The following is an 18,305-nucleotide window of genomic DNA, read 5'->3' as shown; positions in this document are numbered from 1 at the left end:
AATGGAAAGGGTCAATACGAGAGGTGATGACAAGAACGGTGACAGCAATGCTCCCCCCTTTCTTGTCCATAATTTTCTTTCTATAGCATACAACAGTTTATTAAAAAATCCTCTAGGTCGAATGTTAATGGGTTGAAATTCCCATGGTCGAAATACCCCTATTCTTGCTTCATGTTGAACTTTGTTTCTTCTATATGGTGTTGTTGAATAATCATCATAATGATAGACATCACTTCGCTCCTCGAAGAGACTATCCATGGAACTGTCCATGGAGGAACAACGGCTGCTCCTGCTGTTTCTGTTGTTGCTGTTGCTACTGCTACATAAGGAACTGGAACTGTTGTCCAAAGAGCGGTCTATTGCATCGTAACGGCGACGGTTCTTACAAAAGGGGTGATAGGAAGCACCATCATTATCCATTTTGGGGCGTCCATTGTTACCATTGTTACCAATTCTTGCTGCATGGAATCGGTGATATAATTTTTTATCGTTCTGATTAAAGGGGCCGCTTATTCTTTCCTTCTGTAAAAGGACGTTGTCATCGTTGTTGTTGTTTGATGTACCATCATCACTCCACTTGGTTTTTAGTGTTTTAACACCACTTTCTTGTTTTAATTGTGTTTTTACACCTCCACCAAAGGTGGTGGTGCCAAAGGTGGTACTCCTCTTCTTAATATCGACACCCTTGGATGATGTGCTTATTGCATTCACCTAAAAAAAAAAAGGGGGTAAGGAAGAGGTGTTAGGCGTGGTAGGGTGGAAGGAAGGGAAAAAAATTTTTTTTTTCTCTCTTCCCTTTGTATTCTTAATAAAAAGATAAGAGCTAATTATATTAAATATGTGCGCCAAATATATTTTTTTATATAGGTGTGTAACAGAAGCTTCTATCTTACGTAGTTGGGATATGGCGCCCACAAGAATAAGGTACTGGTAAGTATGAGTAGCTTCGCAAAGGTTAAAGGTGCCATATTTTTGCTTTTGCTTCTTTTTTTTTTTTTTAAATATGAAAAAGGTTTGAAGTGGCGATATTTACTTTTTTTTTATTTATATCTATTGATTATGTGATTATTCTTTTCTGCGAACACATAATGTCAATTCAATTAAGTTGTACGCGTGCGAGATGTATACATCTGCAGCTTCTTTTTCACTATAGATGTGTTTGTGTAGGTGTGATAGTGCAACTTTCTATGTAAACTTTTTTATTTCTTTAAATTTTAAAATTAAAATTAGAAATTGTTATTGGCATGTAAATAATAATAATAATACATATGTGGAAGGTGTTATGATAATAATTTGTAATAATTAAAAAAAATCGATTTCATTGCACATTATGTTATTTCAAAAAATTATTAAGTTAAATAAAGTGTAGTCAACGTTCCACAAAGAGAGTGACCCACACTCTCCAGTAGTATGTCGCACCCTCCTTCCTTCTAACGATGTCATAAGTGTAAACTACCTACATTTTAAGTTCTGCACTTATATATATATACACGCTCAAAAAAATTTTCACCCCTACGAATTCTGTATATAATGGTGTTTAAAAGGGAAGGGGAAGGAATAGAAAAGAATTTTGTGCTTATACTTTTACCTGTATATATATTTTTTTAAGGGGGCCATGGAATGTTCTTCCTTCAGCTGTAGGGCATTAACACTTAGAGCACAAAGTGTTACGGTCATACAGCGTTATTAGTATTTTAGGAGGGGTATTCTTATTTTTAGCTCATACATATGGATGATTACATATATACATATTACCATGCTCATTATCATTCATCACACCATCATTTATACAGCTATTTATTGTAATATATAATGGTGATCATAAAAAAAATAAATGAAGGGAGGAAGGAAGTAATGTAATGTATACACAGTTTACTATGTTCCGTGTATGTGCACATGCACTGAGGAGGGAAGAAGGAAAGAAAGAATGAGGAAAGAAAAAATGATGGAAAGAAGAAACGGAAGGAGGGGTCTAAGGGAGGAGGAAAGGAAAGGAATGGTCTAAGGGAGGAGTATCTAAGGAAGAAAGGGTCTAAGGAGGGAGGGAAGGAAAGAAGGGTCTAAGGAAGGAGGGAAAGAAAGGAACGGTCTAAGGAGGGAAGGAAAGAAGGAAGCAGGTCTATGGAAGGAAGTTGGTGGTCTAATGAGGAGGAAGGATGTGTACGGAGGATCGAAAGAAGGGTTTAAGGAAGGAAAGGAAGGTCTAAGGAGATCGAAGGAAGGAAAGGAAGGGTCTAAGGAGGGAGGGAAAGAAAGGAACGGTCTAAGGAGGAGGAAGGAATGGGAAGGGTCTAAGGAGAAGGAGGGGGGAAGGAAAGGAGGGTCTAAGGAAGGAAGGAAAGAAAGGAAGGGTCTAAGGAGGGAAGGAAAGGAAGGGCTCTAAGGAAGGAAAGGATGGTCTAAGGGGGAAGAAAGGAAGGAATGTTGTTAGGGGTGGAAGGAAGATACTTCCTAAGGGAAGGAAGGTTGTGTTAGGGGTGGTAGATCGGTTGCTAGGTGGAAGATGGAAGGAAGGTTGATATGGGTGGTAGGGTGGAAGAAAGGTTGTTATGTGGGTGGTAGGGTGGAAGGAAGGTTGTTATGTGGGTTGTTAGGGGTGGTAGGTGGGTTGCTAGGTGGAAGATGGAAGGAAGGTTGATATGGGTGGTAGGGTGGAAGAAAGGTTGTTATGTGGGTGGTAGGGTGGAAGGAAGGTTGTTAAGGGTGGAAGAATGGAATATTCTCAGGGTTGGTAGGTGGAACGAAGGTTGTTAGAATGATGAGTTAGGGGTGGAAGGAAGGAAATTTGTTAGGGTGGCGATAGGTGGAAGGGAGGAAGGTTGTGTTAGGTGCTTGGTGGAAGGAAGGTTGTTAGGTGGTTCGTTGAAGGAAGGGTCTAAGGAAGGAAGGAAAGGAGGGTGTAAGGAGGAAAGAAAGTAAAGGAGGGTGTAAGGAGGAAAGAAAGTAAAGGAGGGTCTAAGGAGGAAGGAAGGTGGTCTAAAGAATGTCTAGGGAAGGAGGATCTAAGGAAGGAAAGAGGGGAAAGGTGGGTCTAAGGAAGGAGAATCTAAGGAAGGAGAATCTAAGGAAGGAAAGAGGGGAAAGGTGGGTCTAAGGAAGGAGAATCTAAGGAAGGAAAGAGGTGAAAGGTGGGTCTAGGAAGGAAGAGGAGGGTGTTTTGCGGTGCGAGCACAATAAATTTTCCCCTCCTTCTCTTCAATAAATACTAATAAACAAACATCCGTTCATGTGTAAACAAGCACAGAAAAGGGAATGGTCAAATGGGTGTAATGTATATATAAAGGGAAAAAAATAGTATGGAATAAAGTGAAAAAAGAAGAGAGTAGATTGGGGTGCAATATATACCGGGAGTGTATATATAGCTCAACAGGAATAAGTAGTAAATTCGGAACCCCTTTGTTCAAACTCTTCATTTAAATTATAGAAGAAAAATAAAAAAAATAATAAAAATTAAAAGGAATACATTCATATATGTAAAAAATGTAATCTATACACTGGAAGGGAGGGGAAGGAGTGCAGGAGAATGCTCAACTAATCTAATATATATATACATTTTCTATGTGAGGGTGAATATCTGAGAGGGGTGAGAGGGGGTGTGTTTGAATATGTCAGGGAAAGAAATCCTGTTATATATACAGAGACGCATTTTAGCATGGATGACTTCCTTACTCATTTCGCACACAGGCGTATATATCCGTAATTCCCGGTTTCTATGGTTCTTTTGTCCTCTGCTTCCATTTCCTTCTTCTGCAGGAGGCCGGTCATATATTTATTTCTCTCCTTCTCCTTTTCATTTTCTATTTGCTCTTATATTTTTTTCTTTTTTTCCTACAAAAAAAAAAAAAAAAAAAAAGGAAGAGATAGGTAATTCCTTCTTTTTCTTCTCTTAGAAGAATGTAGTGTATAGGCAGGGTATAAGGGAGGAAGATTGCATGCAAATTTTTTCTTTGAGGAAAAAAATTTGAAAAAAGAAAGAATTGAAAGAAGGAAAAAAATAAGGAAAAAGAAAAGAAGATAAAAGGAAAAGAGTAAAAACTAAAGAATAAAAAATAGAAAATTAAGAAAAAAAAGAAATAAAAGGAGGGAAGGTGGATAATTCCTTCCTCTTTTCTTTTTTTTTAGAAGAGAACGAGGAAAAAAAAAAAAAAAAGTGGGAAAAGTAGGAAGGTGGGTAATTCCTCTCTCTCTCTTCTTTTTTCTTTTTCTTTTTTTCAGAAGGAAATTGGTGTACAGGAAAACGGGAGAATAAGGAAGGCTGCATGCGCAGAATTTTTCTTTTTTTGTTGAACAACTTACACTAATTTGAAACGAACGCATATAAAAGAACATTACCTCATGGGGGAAGAACATTGGTGTTAAGCTTCAGTGTAAAAGTTGTATATAAAACAAAATAAAAAAAAAAGAGGAAGAAACGAATAAGTTGCATAAGAAGGAAGAAGAAGGAACGGAATAATGTGCTGAATAACATGAACGAATATACATAGAATGCTTCTAAAAAAAAAAAAAGGAGTGAAGGAAAAAAAGGACTGAAAAAAAATGAATTAATGAAAAATTTCACACTATTAGGAGAGTTAGTTATAGAATGACAACATAATATTGATGGGTTGAAGGGAAAAATGTACATTGTACACATAATACTTGATAAAACACTATTCTTATTTGATAAGTAGCTCAAGGAAAATGGGTAATGTAAAAATGGAACCAGATGAGAAATTCGATCAGTTGAAACAAGCGTGGTTAGTGGCAAATGGACATAAAGGGCAGAGCCAGGGATCAGGGGAGGTATGACAGTATAATGTGAACTATATGTAGAATAAATGTATATCGCCATAGGGGACTATATTATTTCATTATATGAATGAATATTTAATGCAGGGTGAACTATATATAAATGTATTATTTTAATTCACAGACGAAGTTACTTGGAATAATAATGCCCTGGGTGAAAGAATTCCTTGGAAAAATGAATGATAAGGATGAGGATGATGAAGAGAATGAAGTAAGATGCGAAGAAGTGAATAAAAAGGGAAGGACAATGACAGAACAAGAAAAGAAGGAATGTGAGTTCATTCTGAAGAACTTGGTAAGAATATGGAAAATGGGCAGAAGAACAAACAGTAAGGAAAAAGCTGATATAAGAATGAAAGAACACTTGTACTGTATAGTACTAAATATGTGGTTACATGAGTACTGGGACGTACATTGTGAAGCAAAACATGTTATGAACAGTGCATATGATACAATGAACAATTTGTGCCAAGCGTTCAATAAGGGAAAAAATTGTACAGAGTGTAAATATGGGACGTTTAAGTCCCTGAAAGTAAACAAAATGGAGATGTTCGGATATATTTATGATGCTGTGAAAAAAGAAAGAACAATTATGAGCATAATAAATAGTAGAGGATCAAAGAAAGATTGTCCAAAACAGAAAAATGCTGTATCAACAGTACATGATTTGAACATTAATAGTATAATTACTATGAAGGGTGGACATCCACCAACAAGAACAACACGGGTTCAGCAACGTCCTCTACAGAGCAGGCTGGGGCAGAGCAGAATGGCACAAACACGCCCATCCAACGGAGAAGAAATTTGGAAGCAAATAATACGGAAATGGTTTACAGATATGAGGAGGTACCCTAAGATAAATAATATTGTTAATGTAAGCACTTAAAGTTTGATCCGGAGGAAGTAAACATATAAGAATGTGTGTATGTAAGGACAAATTGTTAAAAGTGTATATTTAACATATGAGAATATATGTTCATTTAATGTGTATAAATTGTAGGATAAAATATGGGGTAGAATGCAAGAAATATTTAATAATCTTATGGGCACAATTAAAAAGGGGGAGCAGGAAATAATACGAAGAACCTGTGAAACAGGAATGTATACCGGCGGGGAAAATATAACACCATGGGAAGACAAGGACAAAGAATTATGCAAAGCTATGATGAAAGTTGTACTATACACTAATGGGTTGACGCAAGATTTAGCAGTAAGGAAGAAAGTCGATGGCGAGGATATAGTGGACACGTACCTTCGGTGTGTTGTGGGAATGCAGTATTAGTAGAATTATATGGAAGTCACTGCCTTTTTAATAAGGTAATTCAACACGTGTCAGGAATGGTAGGAGGGTGGGTAGGTACGCACTTAATGGAAAGGACTGATGAAAAGTGCAGTAGGTTCAGTGTACAGAATGCACGAATAGGAGGAAAACTAATTAGTAAGACTATAGGAGACTGGATAGAAACGGGGGGGTGGAAGAAGAACGAGAAAGTAGAGAAGTATGATTTGGTTATGGGACAGGCGCAAAGTTGCAACGGGGAAGGAGCAAGTGAAAGAGGCAGGAAGGATACTGCAGGAGGAGAGGAAGAAAATGAGGAACAGAAGGACATAGAAGAAAAAGTTAGCGGAATAAAGGAAATAATGAAGAAAGGAGAAACACTATCACAGACAGGTGCTGACAAAGTAGTGAAGAAAATTGAAGAGAAAAAGTTAACAAACGACAGTGAAATAATGGAGGCATTAGAAAAGGAGGTTGAGGAGGAAATTAAGGAAGAAAAGAAGGCTCAGGGAGCAACACTGAGTAGAAAGGAAAGTTCAGCAGAGGACGGTCAGCTGGCACGTCCACCACCCCAGCTCCAAGCATCATCACTCGTAAGCACCTCCAATGATCAAGTTACTCCTCCTAAAGTAACTGATCCATGCTCCTCCACCCAATCAAATCCAGAAGAACAGCAGAAAAGAGAAGCAAGTGAACAGAAAGGGAAAGAACTAAGAGCTGCATGGGAGGAAAAAAAGCAGAAAGTGTGGACGCCGAATGGACAATTAAACCAGGTAAGGAAGGCAAATCTGGTGTGTGCATTGTTATGATATTTTTCTAAAAGAAAAAATTAAGAAGAAAAAGAAGAAAAAGAAGAAAAAGAAGAAAAAGAAGAAAAAGAAGAAAAGGAAAGAAAAGAAGCGAAGAATCAATTAAAAGGAATATATATAAAGGAAAGAACTTTCCATTTGCAGTACATATAGAGGTAAGTAATTTGATATGTCTATTCCTTCCTTTTCCGTATATTTAGGGTGAAATAGAGAAAGATGTGAAAGAAATGTTGGAAGAGCTAAAGGATTATATGGTAATGAAGGAACAAAATACCTGGATACCGCAAATATGTGGAGATTTAAATCACAGTGAAGGGAAGAATAAGACGAATCAAATAAAAGGAATATGCAAATCCTTAGTGAAAGTAATATACTGGATAGAAGGCAGAAGCAACGATGGGAAAAGCTGGAAGAAGGAAAAGGGAAAGAAGGAAGGGTGGGACAAGTACACGAAGTGTGTAATAGGTCATACCGTTATATTGAAAATAATTGAGGATAAGTGTGATATAAAGCAGGTTTTAAGCATCTTATCTCAGGCTATGCAGGGAACCGCCCAGAAATTTCCAAAAGGGAAGAATGGAATGGACTGTGACTGGGTTCAAGAAAGTGATATAAGAGATGGCAGAACATTAATGGGTGTACAAATAGATGAATGGTTCAGGAAAGCGACAAGGAACCGAAATGGTGTGAAAGGATTGGATAATATAAAGGAATGGATGAAATGTGGACCACAAGGCAAGGAACAAGAAAAAAGAGAGCAAGAACAGAAAGGAAGTTGCAATAGAAACAGAATTATAGACTTACTAGGAGCAGGTCGATCATCACAATTACGAGACCTAGTCAATACGGACCATGACAGTCAAGGGAAAAAGGCAAACATGGATCCTGAACAGAAGGAAGGTAAGGTAGCGCACAATGACAGAATGGATGGTATCCCTGATATTAATGAAGGTTTTATAGATTCATCCGGTAGTGGCCCTAAGAATGTACTCGATGGTATTGAACAGCTTACATTTGGCAATGCGGGGCCCATTATAATTACTAAATCAGTTACTCCCGATATTCCTATTCCTCCCTATATTGGAGTGAACAATAACAGCGGTTTACCTACTGCAGGCTCAGGTTCAGCAGCTGCAGGTGATCCCGTTGTTGTTAGCAGTGGCGAGAGTGGTGGTCCTATTAGTCCAGGTGGTCCAGATGATCCAGCTCGTGGTGGAGGTGGTGGTACTTACCTAGGTGGTTCTCACAAGGATACTGTATCCACTGGTATTACTCAACCGAATGGTCAACCTCAACAACCACAATCACCTCCCGCAATAGGAGGACTAAGTCCGGGGCACGCTGCCACAACAACATCATCATTATCATCATCACCATCACCACCTAGGAAGGATGTAATAGTGGTACGTCGTCCAGGGAAGGAGGGCGCCGTAGGCGCCCTTCCTTCTCCTGCCCCAGTTGTTAGCAAGATTGACAACCTTTCTGATCACCTTACCCCATACCTTCCTATCATTCCTGTCCTCATTGGTACTTCTGTCATAAGTTATCTCATTTGGAAGGTAAGAAAAAAAAGAAAAAAAAGAAGTGAATGAATCAGTGGTGGGATGCGTGTAGGATTTCGCATTTTAGGGTGTGTGTGTAGGATTTCGCATTTTAGGGAGGTGTTTGTAGGATTTCACACTTGGGTTTGAAGTAGTAATTACTGTTGCATGAACAAACATTTTGCACCCGAAAAAATTACTTGTTCGTTCTTTTTTTTGCAGCATTTTTTCCTTGGTAAAAGAAGAAAACGTTACAGAAGAGCTCATCATGTATCTGGTCCTCCAACTGTGGATGAACCACTCCTTGATCATGTGGACGACCAGGATGATGGTCCACATGAATATACTTTAATAAAGGAACGAAAACCTCGTTCTACGCCTAAAAAAAGGAGGAAAAAACGGGGCGTTGGTCGCCGCGCTGGTCGTCGTGGTGTAGGTCACCGCACTATTATTGATATTCATTTAGAAGTATTAGACGAATGTCAAAAGGGGGACCTATATTCGACGAAGGAAGACTTTTTTGAAATATTGGTTCGAGAATTTATGGGAAGCGAATTTATAAAAGAAGAAAATATTCCTAAGGAGCAGGTCCCAAGGGAACAGGTTCCAAGTTCAGATTGCGGATTTAGGGAGGAAGACTTTTCTTCCTAAGGAATGTGTTTCTTAAGGAAAGGGTTCAAAGTTCAGATTACGGATTTTAGGGAGGAATACTATGTTCCTAAGGAAGATATTCCTATGGAAGAGGTTCGTAAGGAACAGGTTCCAAGTTCAGATTCCGGGTTTAGGGAAGGAAGACCCTCGTTCAGACATTAATGTTTTTAAGGAACAGGTTCCAAGTTCAGATTCTGGGTTTAGGGAAGGAAGACTTTCTTCCGAAGGAAGGCTTCGTTTCTAAGGAAGATGTTCCAAGTTCAGATTCGGGGTTTAGGGTTGATTTTCCTAAGGAAGAATGTACCTAATGAACAAATCCTTAGGGTAGATGTTTCTATGGAACAGGTTTCAAGTTCAGATTCCGGGTTTTAGGGTGTAGTAAATATATTTTTCTTTTTTTTTTAGTTTTGTATTCTATGAAAGTTTTTACATGTTGATGTGTAAAATCTATATAGGTGGAAGAGAAAAAATTTTTCTTCCCCACATTATTCTGACTCTTTTGGGGTAAATTCTTTTTACTGAAGGATCCAAAATATGTTAATTAAATTTTTTTTTTTGTTATAGTTTTTTACGTTCATAACTTTTCTTAATAATTTTTTTTGTTTTAATAATTTAGTCTTTTCCTTCTTCTTTCTAGATCCAATTATGTATATATTTGAAAAAAGGTGCTCCTCCAAATTGTGCGCGCGTCTGCGAAGGTTCGCGTCCTCCTTTTATGGTTATACACATCTTTTAGATGCATGCAGTTCATATATAAAGTGCAAAATTACACAATATTTTTCACAGAAGAGAAAGGGGAAGCTGCCAGGATTGCAACGACGGAAACGGCGAAAGTGACGTAACTGTAGGTAGGAGTGCCATATTCCTTACCACGAATAATAATGAAAACACTGTCTCCAAACACCCCCACTACTAATAATAATGAAAACACTGTCCCCCAAACCGCCACTAATAATGGTAACACTGTTTCCAGAAACCCCCCACTAATAAGGACGGTGTTCAGAGTGCAAATAGTAGCGCTGACCAAACGGCCACTAATAATTGACGCTGTTCATGGAGCGACTCATTACCCCAATCGGAGTGACGAACCGTGGGGGACTCTCTAATTTGCCTCTCTGTGGTAGGTCTGATGAGAAATATAGGGTGGACCAGTGGACGTCGTCCTCTAATCAGCACTTGAAAAAGTATAGAAAGGAAGGGACGTCATTTAGAATGTACCATTCTGTTCCTTGTTCCTGCATATACAAGCAAATGAACAATATTAAATTTTTATATATGTGAAGGAATAAGGTGATCATACGCATATAGTTCCACATATATGGGGGGGAACCCTCTCCTCCATTATACCTAAAGTAGGAGGAGTGTCATATGGATATATAATAATGTACGACATACCATATCCTAGTTATTGTACGGCATGTCATAATGTACTATATGATAACTGTATGATATTATAATGTGTGGCATACCATAATGTGCGCACATTGTGCTATGTCGTACATTATGATATGTGCATATGTCCAAAGTGCTCTTACATGAGGAATATGCAGGAAAGCTTAACTGGTTAGTATTTACTAGCACAAATAAAGTAAACGAGGAACTGTAGGAAGGAACGTTGCTTTGAACATAGGGGGGAGTTACACGATTAGTCTGCTCAATTTCATTCCACTATAAAAAGTACTCTTCCTAATGAACTCTTTTCGTATTGTTCTACATACAATGAACTGTACGCGACATCATAATTATTGTGCACACGCACATATAAATAGAAAGTAGCTCCTAATGGTCCAATTGTATAACATACTTTTGAAGGGACATAGAATCCATAATATATGTAGGGTAACGAAGTATGCCCTTGCTTCTGTTCCATGTACAATTCACATTTCGAATGAGTCATTTATATATCGTAGAAGAATGGAGGTATACCTATTAAGCAAAGTGTAATGTGAACATATATGTATTATTCATTCCTGAATATATAACCATATTTGTGTGTTACAGTATAAATTTTAAGGGCATAGTTCACAATAACGGTGATATACATATACACACAAATACATGTATATACATGTATATATGATCATTTACAAATATGTGTACAATAAATATAAATAGTATCGACCAATACAAGGAAGGAAACTCTTGAGTTTCTTCTCCTCCTTAAAACCATTTTAAACCTTTTCAAACCTCCCAAATTCTTTGAACCATCTATGCACAATATGCATACTAAATGGAACATACAGTACTTTTCTCCTCAAAATTTCTGAAATTTAAGTCGGAAAGAAAAAATAAAAAGTGAGGATACATTAATATGCAAAGTGTAATATAAATTAAGGAGGGTCAAAATGGAGCTCCAATGACATATGTGCATTTTCTCCGTGTTCGAATGATTGTTGTTTATAGTGTACCTATCGGAAGAACGAAGAGCAGGATGGATGTACTATGAGAAGTGTGTTCTTATAAAAAATACATAAATTCCTTTTTTTTTTTTTTTTTTTTTTTTTTGAAATACAATAAATACAATTCTTTTGTATTATATCCTACTTCCTTTACTAATTTTATAAATTTACATTCCCCATTGTATGTGAATAAGAATATAACATTCCAACAAACAATTACACATACAATACAATTTCATACTGTAGTAATATGAATAATCACTATATATATATATATATATATAAAGAAGAGAAAGAATGTGGTGTCCCTTGCTGCACCCCCCTCTTTCCTTTTTTATTCCTTGTTCTCATATATTCCTTTAACACATCTTATTCTTATTTCTGCATTGTGTTGACCGTATATAGAATGATTTCGATACACATATATAATGTGTTACTGTTAATTAAAAAGTTAATGAATGCGTGCTATTGGTAGGAATAAATATTTTGGCACATATTCCCCCCTGTAGTCATCATAAAGGGAACAGGCAAAATTTCTATGCGTATACCCTTATTCTAAATACATATGAAGAGCACATTCTAAAATAGAGTTATTATATAAAAGAACGTATTTGAATAATGGCAACAGAAGTACGCATTATTTGTTATGGGGAACTTGGTACATAACTATTATTTATATAGAAACCTTTCTGCAGTGTAATAGGTAGAAGTGTACATATATGGATTTGTGTGTCTCCCAAATTATATTTATAGGATACATTCTTACGGAGTTTACCTTCAAATAGTATGTACCACAGCTTCACTGATAGTACAACTTACTGTGGTACAAATTCCGCGATCGACCAAATAAGGAGTTCTTGGGAGAGTAAATTAAAAGAAAATTCTGATGCTGAGAAATATGTAAGTAGGATTGAGCACGCTTGGTGCTACGCGCGCCAAATGAATGGGAAGGGAGGATTAGGTGATACACCTTGTTATTTTTTTTACTACTGGTTGGGGGATCTATTATTTAGGAGTTTGAAAGATGAAAATTTATTTTCGACTGTTATAACTGCAATTTACAACAGTTTAAAGGGAATTTATCCAGGAAAGGAGTGTGAAAATTTGAACACCAATATGAGCAAAGACGATTTCACTAAAATGAAAGAACTGTATGAGTACTCCCAAAATTGTGAAACAATACAGGGAATGATAGAAAAATCCCATGATTTTTACTGTAAACAATATGCCACCTACCTAGACGGAGCTGTTAAAGCGTATAAATCGGCACTTTCAAATTGTGCACAAGATTCTGGAAGTAATCCACCTTATTGTGACAAATTCAAAGATATGTTCAAGGAGAGTGATAGCAATAATCCCGAGCAGTTAAAAGTACAGTGTGAAACACTGAGTGCATTGGAACCTACAGACTCAACCTCCCCCGCCACTGCCATCGTCTCTTCCATCCTAGGAATAGTTGGGATGCCCTCAACCATGTTTCTCTTATATAAGGTACAAGTACAATTATAATTGTTCATTAAAATTATTACCATTATAATTACCACTATATATATATATATTAAGGATATATATATCATATATATATATATATATATATATATGTATATATGGACATATACATGTATATATATGTATACATATTGTTCACCCTTAACAACGTTCCTTCCACCAACTCCTTACTCCTTATCGTAGTATGATCTTCTACCCTCTTGGCTTCGTAACAAATTTGGAAACAACAGCGGTGGAAGAAGGAACACAAGAAAGAGAAGTTCATCAGTCAGCAGGAATGAATTTGACACATTAACAACAGCAGATACTTCTTCTACAGACGTGTCGACAATATATTCCACAGCAGCACCTTCCACCATATCAGATTCTATAGAAACTTCTACCATCTATAATGGTAGATCACCAAGACGATCATCACCAGCCAAACGGCAAAGTAATAATAAACAACGGACGGAGGGACAAAGAAAAAATATTAGTTATCAAAATATATGATATACTATTAGAAATATTCCGCTCCTCATCCCTTTAAAGGGCATAAATAACCGCACACAGTTTGTATACAGTTTATATATACAGTTTGTGTACAGAATGTGTCTATATGGGAAAGAAAGCATAAATGGATAATGACATTTTCCTTCCTTTTTTTTCATTCCTAAGCGCTATTTTTTCCATTCTCCTCTTTTTTTCCTTACCTTTTCTTTTTTAAGTTCTTTTTTTCTATTTTCTTACTTTTTACTTCTTCTCCTCCACTTGTATGTTTTTGAATAACTCTCTGCATTGGAAGGAAAAATATTTTCAATAAGATGAAAAAGGAAAAAAAAAAAAAAAAAAATATGAAAAGAGAAAGTAAAAAGGGGAAAAAGTGCTGACCTCTTTTCAAACAAAAAAGAGTATTTATATATTTTAAAAGAAAAAAAAGTAAAAAAGAAAAGGGCGCAGAGGGCAAAAATATATATTTATTATTATTATATAGATATATAAAAATAACACCCACCAACCACACATAAATAACACATATAAAATAACACCCACCCACATAGAAGGAACCCACATATAGATAGATAAAAATAACACCCACACATATAAAACAACCCAGATATAAAAATAACAGCCACCACACACAAACAAAACAGCGCGGATATAAAAATAACACCCCCACCCACAATAACCCACATATAGATAAAATAACACCCCACCACATAGATAAAAATAACACCCACATATAAAATAACACACCCACCCACAATAACCCACATATAAATTTAAAAATAACACCCACATAAAATAACATACATAACTAACCAGTATAGAAATGTACATATACAAATAAAGAGGAAGCAAAAATGTCAAAACTGGTACACACACATTATTTCCTTCCATTTAGAAAATAAATAAATATTATAAATACACAATACTCTTTATACACAATGTAAAAAGAATATAAAGGTATGTAGGAGCACTCATTTATATGTTTTACTTCTTCGTCACTTACACTTTTAACAGGCACGCACAGCTATATTGCCGTCGGAGGGGATGTACAAAGCCTTCACGGGGAATCAAGGTTTCTGCGCATTAGATGAAAGGGAAAAGGAGAAGGGGGAAATAAAAAGGGACTTGGGGATACTGTTGGGTGTTCATACGGGGAGTGCTAGTTATGCAGGGGCAATTATGGACAGTTACTGTTACGCGAGCATAATGGAGCAGGTTGGAGATAATGGTCAGTGGTGTCATTTCTTTTATTATTGGTTAGGAGATAAAATAAGGACGTGGAGACAGAGCAGTAACACATCATGTTCAAACATTATGAAGAAAATTTAGGAACATCTGTAAAAATTAAAATTGGGGAACAAATGTACTAATATATACGCTGGTATGGAAGATAGTTTATTTAAATTAAGTAAAGAGATTTTCAATTTTTTCTATAACTGCCATAATACTAAAACTAAAGTAAGGGACGGAAGCGTCCCTTACTGTGATAAATGTAACAACTCTTTAAGTGAAGTTAAAAACGCATATCAGAGTATAAAAGGTGCTTGTGATGATGAGGAACCTAAAAGAGAATATTGTACCAAGCTGGAAGGGGAGTATAAAGAAAAATTTGAAAAGGGAAAACCAGAAGAGTTGCCATGTGAAGAATTGTCTAAAGCAACGTCTAAAGCAAAACTTGCAAAAGAAGAAGAAGAAGAGGAGGAAGAGCGTGGTAAAAAGGAAAGTGCAATCCATTCTGAGGGTCCGGAGTTGTCCCTTGCTGGGAAACCTAAGGGGGACAAAGAATTGTCAAGTGAACGGTCAGTTAGCACTCTATCAAGAGAAGAGGAGCAGAGCACATCCATCACTGCAGCGGACGCAACCTCTTCTGGGAGTACCACCACTGCAACCATCACGACCATCACAAATAACGTCTCTTTTGCGCATAAAAAAACACTATTTGAATTTTTACATGACCGCGATAGGATAGAACAACAGTTAGGGACGTCGAACCAGGAGAGTAAACCTCCTACACCTACTACTTCTTCTTGCACTAAAAAATATAAAGAACACATAGATGCCATTGTTAAGACTTATAGGGAAGTGTATCCCCACTGTCAAGATTGAAGTCATATAAATTTGGATGAATTTAAAGCAGTATTTACAAAAAACAGCAATAGTGCCACAATAACATTAGAATGTGAGCAACTGTCTCCAGAAGAAGAGGCTAAATTAGGTGAGAAGGGGAACGACGAGGAGGATGAACTTTCTTCTCTTCTTCGTTCACGAGGTGGTGACCTTCCTGATGACGAAGATCGAACTGTCAATTGCACTGAACAATTGATCGGGGAGGCGGGCTCCTCCACGGGCGCTGCTGCTATGTCTTCACTATTGGGAGTAGTTGGATTACCTGCCATTGCTGCATTCCTTCTATATAAGGTAAATTTAAAAAAAAAAAAAGAAAAGAAAAAGAAGAAAAGAAAAAAATATATATTTTTTTGCATATATATATAAGTATATATACGCATATGTATGTATATATATATACATGTACATATATGTATATATATACATATATAATACATATTTTTCACCTCCTCCATTCCTGCCTTCTCTTTGCTTTCCACTCCTTCATTCAGTACAAGCTCCTACCTAATTTTTTGCGCAAGCAACTTAGAAACCAACTTAGAGGAAGAAGAAGAGGAAAAAGAAGTTTGGTCAAACGTGACTTGGACGACGACGACACCTTAACAACAACAGAATATTCCACAACAAATTCGAATTCCGATTTAACAACAACAACCGATTCCATGACGGAATATTCTGTTCCATATATTAGATAAGTTCTTCTTCCTCTTCTCTCTCTCTTTTAAAGAATGAAATGAAGGGAAACGGCATAAATCGTGGTAATAACGACACTCTAGAAGACGACCATTATACATATGTATATGTATGTATATATATAATCATTGTTATATGTACATATGTATATGTTATATATATAACATATATGTATGTGCGCACGCACAGTAAAATACTGCGCACGCAATAAAATAATGCACCAACATTGAAATAGTAATACACTAAAATAAAGCCCCTACACTAAAATAAAATAATAATGCACCACACCAACACCACACTAACAACACCCCACCACACTACATACACATAGAACACAATATACAGTAATACTACACTAATAATGCATTAACACCACACTAACAACACAACCTAACAACCTACCACCAACCACCCCTAACAACCTAACACAACGTTCCTTCCTTCCACCTAACACAACCCTTCCTTCCATCTACCACCTAACAACCCACCTAACAACACCACACTAATAATACACACTAACAATACACTAAAATAAAGTGCGCCCACACTAAAATAAAATAATGCGCACACTCGCTAAAATAGAATAATACACACTAAAATGAAATAATGCCCCTAATACACACCCCTTCTGTACACCCTTCTTACAACCACCAAACACTCATTCCTTCCTGAACCCTAAACACTAACCCCTCTTACACCCCCCCTACACTACACAGCTTCGACCCCCTTTACACCCACCCAACAACCCTATCCCAACACATCTACACCTAAAAAAAAGAATTCTATCATCCTCCTACATGCGAAGGATCTAATGTACATTTTTTTTTTTCTATATTTTTTATTCATTATTTATGTACAAATTTAAAACAATAAAGAAATTTATGAGCAGTATGCAAATATACATAACATTTTACTGTTAAAAATGTGGGTTAATATACACCTACTACACCGTTAGGAAGGGCCGGCCATATTGGAGGGGGAGTATATTTATTTTTCTTTTCAGGGAATATGAACCAACTTTAACTTAAATTTTTTGCAACAACATAATATAATTATGTGTATTTAAAATGAACTTTGCGACTATTCTAAGTTATTTACATTTTTTATATATTAATTATTGTGTATTCTAATTACTTCTTCATTTTAATTTAGATTTACACACTCAAGAGGAAGAATAACTAATGAAATGCGCAAACGACGTAATACACATTTCACATTAAAGAAAGAAGAAATAATCATACACAACCTATTTAATGTAAATTAGCAAAGATAAAATTTTTTCATTTTAAACATTCTTTTTCCACAGGAAAGAAGAAAAGAAAAAAAAATCTACACTTTTACTTTCTAAACTTATCCTTCATTTTAAAGAAAAGAGGAAAAGGAATAAAAATTAAAAAATAAAAAAAAACAAAAGCAAAATGTTATTCCTTGCGAAAATTTTTACATTCAGCTTAATACTCTACTTCTGGGCGCAACGTTCCAACCACGACCACCACCATGTAAGATAGGAGCTACTGTTACACACCTATATAAAAGAAAATATTTGGCGCACATATTTAATATAATTAACTTCTTTACTTTTTGCACTAAAAATTGAAAAAAAAGGAGAAAAAAAAATTTTGCACCACCTCTAGCAACCTTCCTTCCACCTGCCACCTAACAACCTTTTTCTTTTTTTTAGGTCATGGTGCACGCAATCCCATGCGCCACCTCACGGAAAAGTACCACGTCATCATGGAGCGCAAAATGGGGAAATACCACACCATCATCATGGAGTAAAGGGATACGAAGTGGGGGTCTCTATGATTTATATGATTTGCCAGATCCAAGCACCATAACCACGGTTGCAGGATCATCATCATTATCTACAAGTGGAAGTAGGGTAAAATCAAAACAGCGGGAGAATAAAGACCCTTGTGGACGTACTACAAATTCCTCCAGGAACAACACAAATGAACGACCACCAAAAGAAAAGAACCCATGCGTAGGCCACCGATGCAAAAAATCCAATTCTAAAGAA

At 36.4% G+C, this 18,305-nt stretch overlaps 2 protein-coding genes across 2 annotated transcripts; both read left to right on the top strand.

The window, feature by feature from the left end:
• Positions 1-4,963: 4,963 nt before the first annotated feature.
• PCOAH_00020540 (SICA antigen) lies at positions 4,964-9,068 on the top strand (the record flags this gene model as incomplete). The annotated part of the gene is made up of 6 exons (XM_020058863.1): positions 4,964-5,662; positions 5,789-5,998; positions 6,106-6,840; positions 7,077-8,205; positions 8,335-8,435; positions 8,640-9,068. The coding sequence occupies 6 exons, from the start codon at positions 4,964-4,966 to the stop codon at positions 9,066-9,068; spliced, it is 3,303 nt and encodes a 1,100-aa protein (XP_019914401.1).
• Positions 9,069-9,071: 3 nt separating this feature from the next.
• Positions 9,072-9,376, top strand: PCOAH_00020530 (hypothetical protein; the record flags this gene model as incomplete). Its single annotated transcript, XM_020058862.1, has 2 exons — positions 9,072-9,217; positions 9,241-9,376. The coding sequence occupies 2 exons, from the start codon at positions 9,072-9,074 to the stop codon at positions 9,374-9,376; spliced, it is 282 nt and encodes a 93-aa protein (XP_019914468.1).
• Between the last annotated feature and the right edge of the window lie 8,929 nt (positions 9,377-18,305).

This window comes from Plasmodium coatneyi, chromosome 8 (genome assembly GCF_001680005.1).
Source record: "Plasmodium coatneyi strain Hackeri chromosome 8, complete sequence".
Classification (NCBI taxonomy): domain Eukaryota; phylum Apicomplexa; class Aconoidasida; order Haemosporida; family Plasmodiidae; genus Plasmodium; species Plasmodium coatneyi.
Note: the sequence above shows the minus strand (reverse complement) of the source record. Positions and strands in the feature narration are given on the sequence as shown.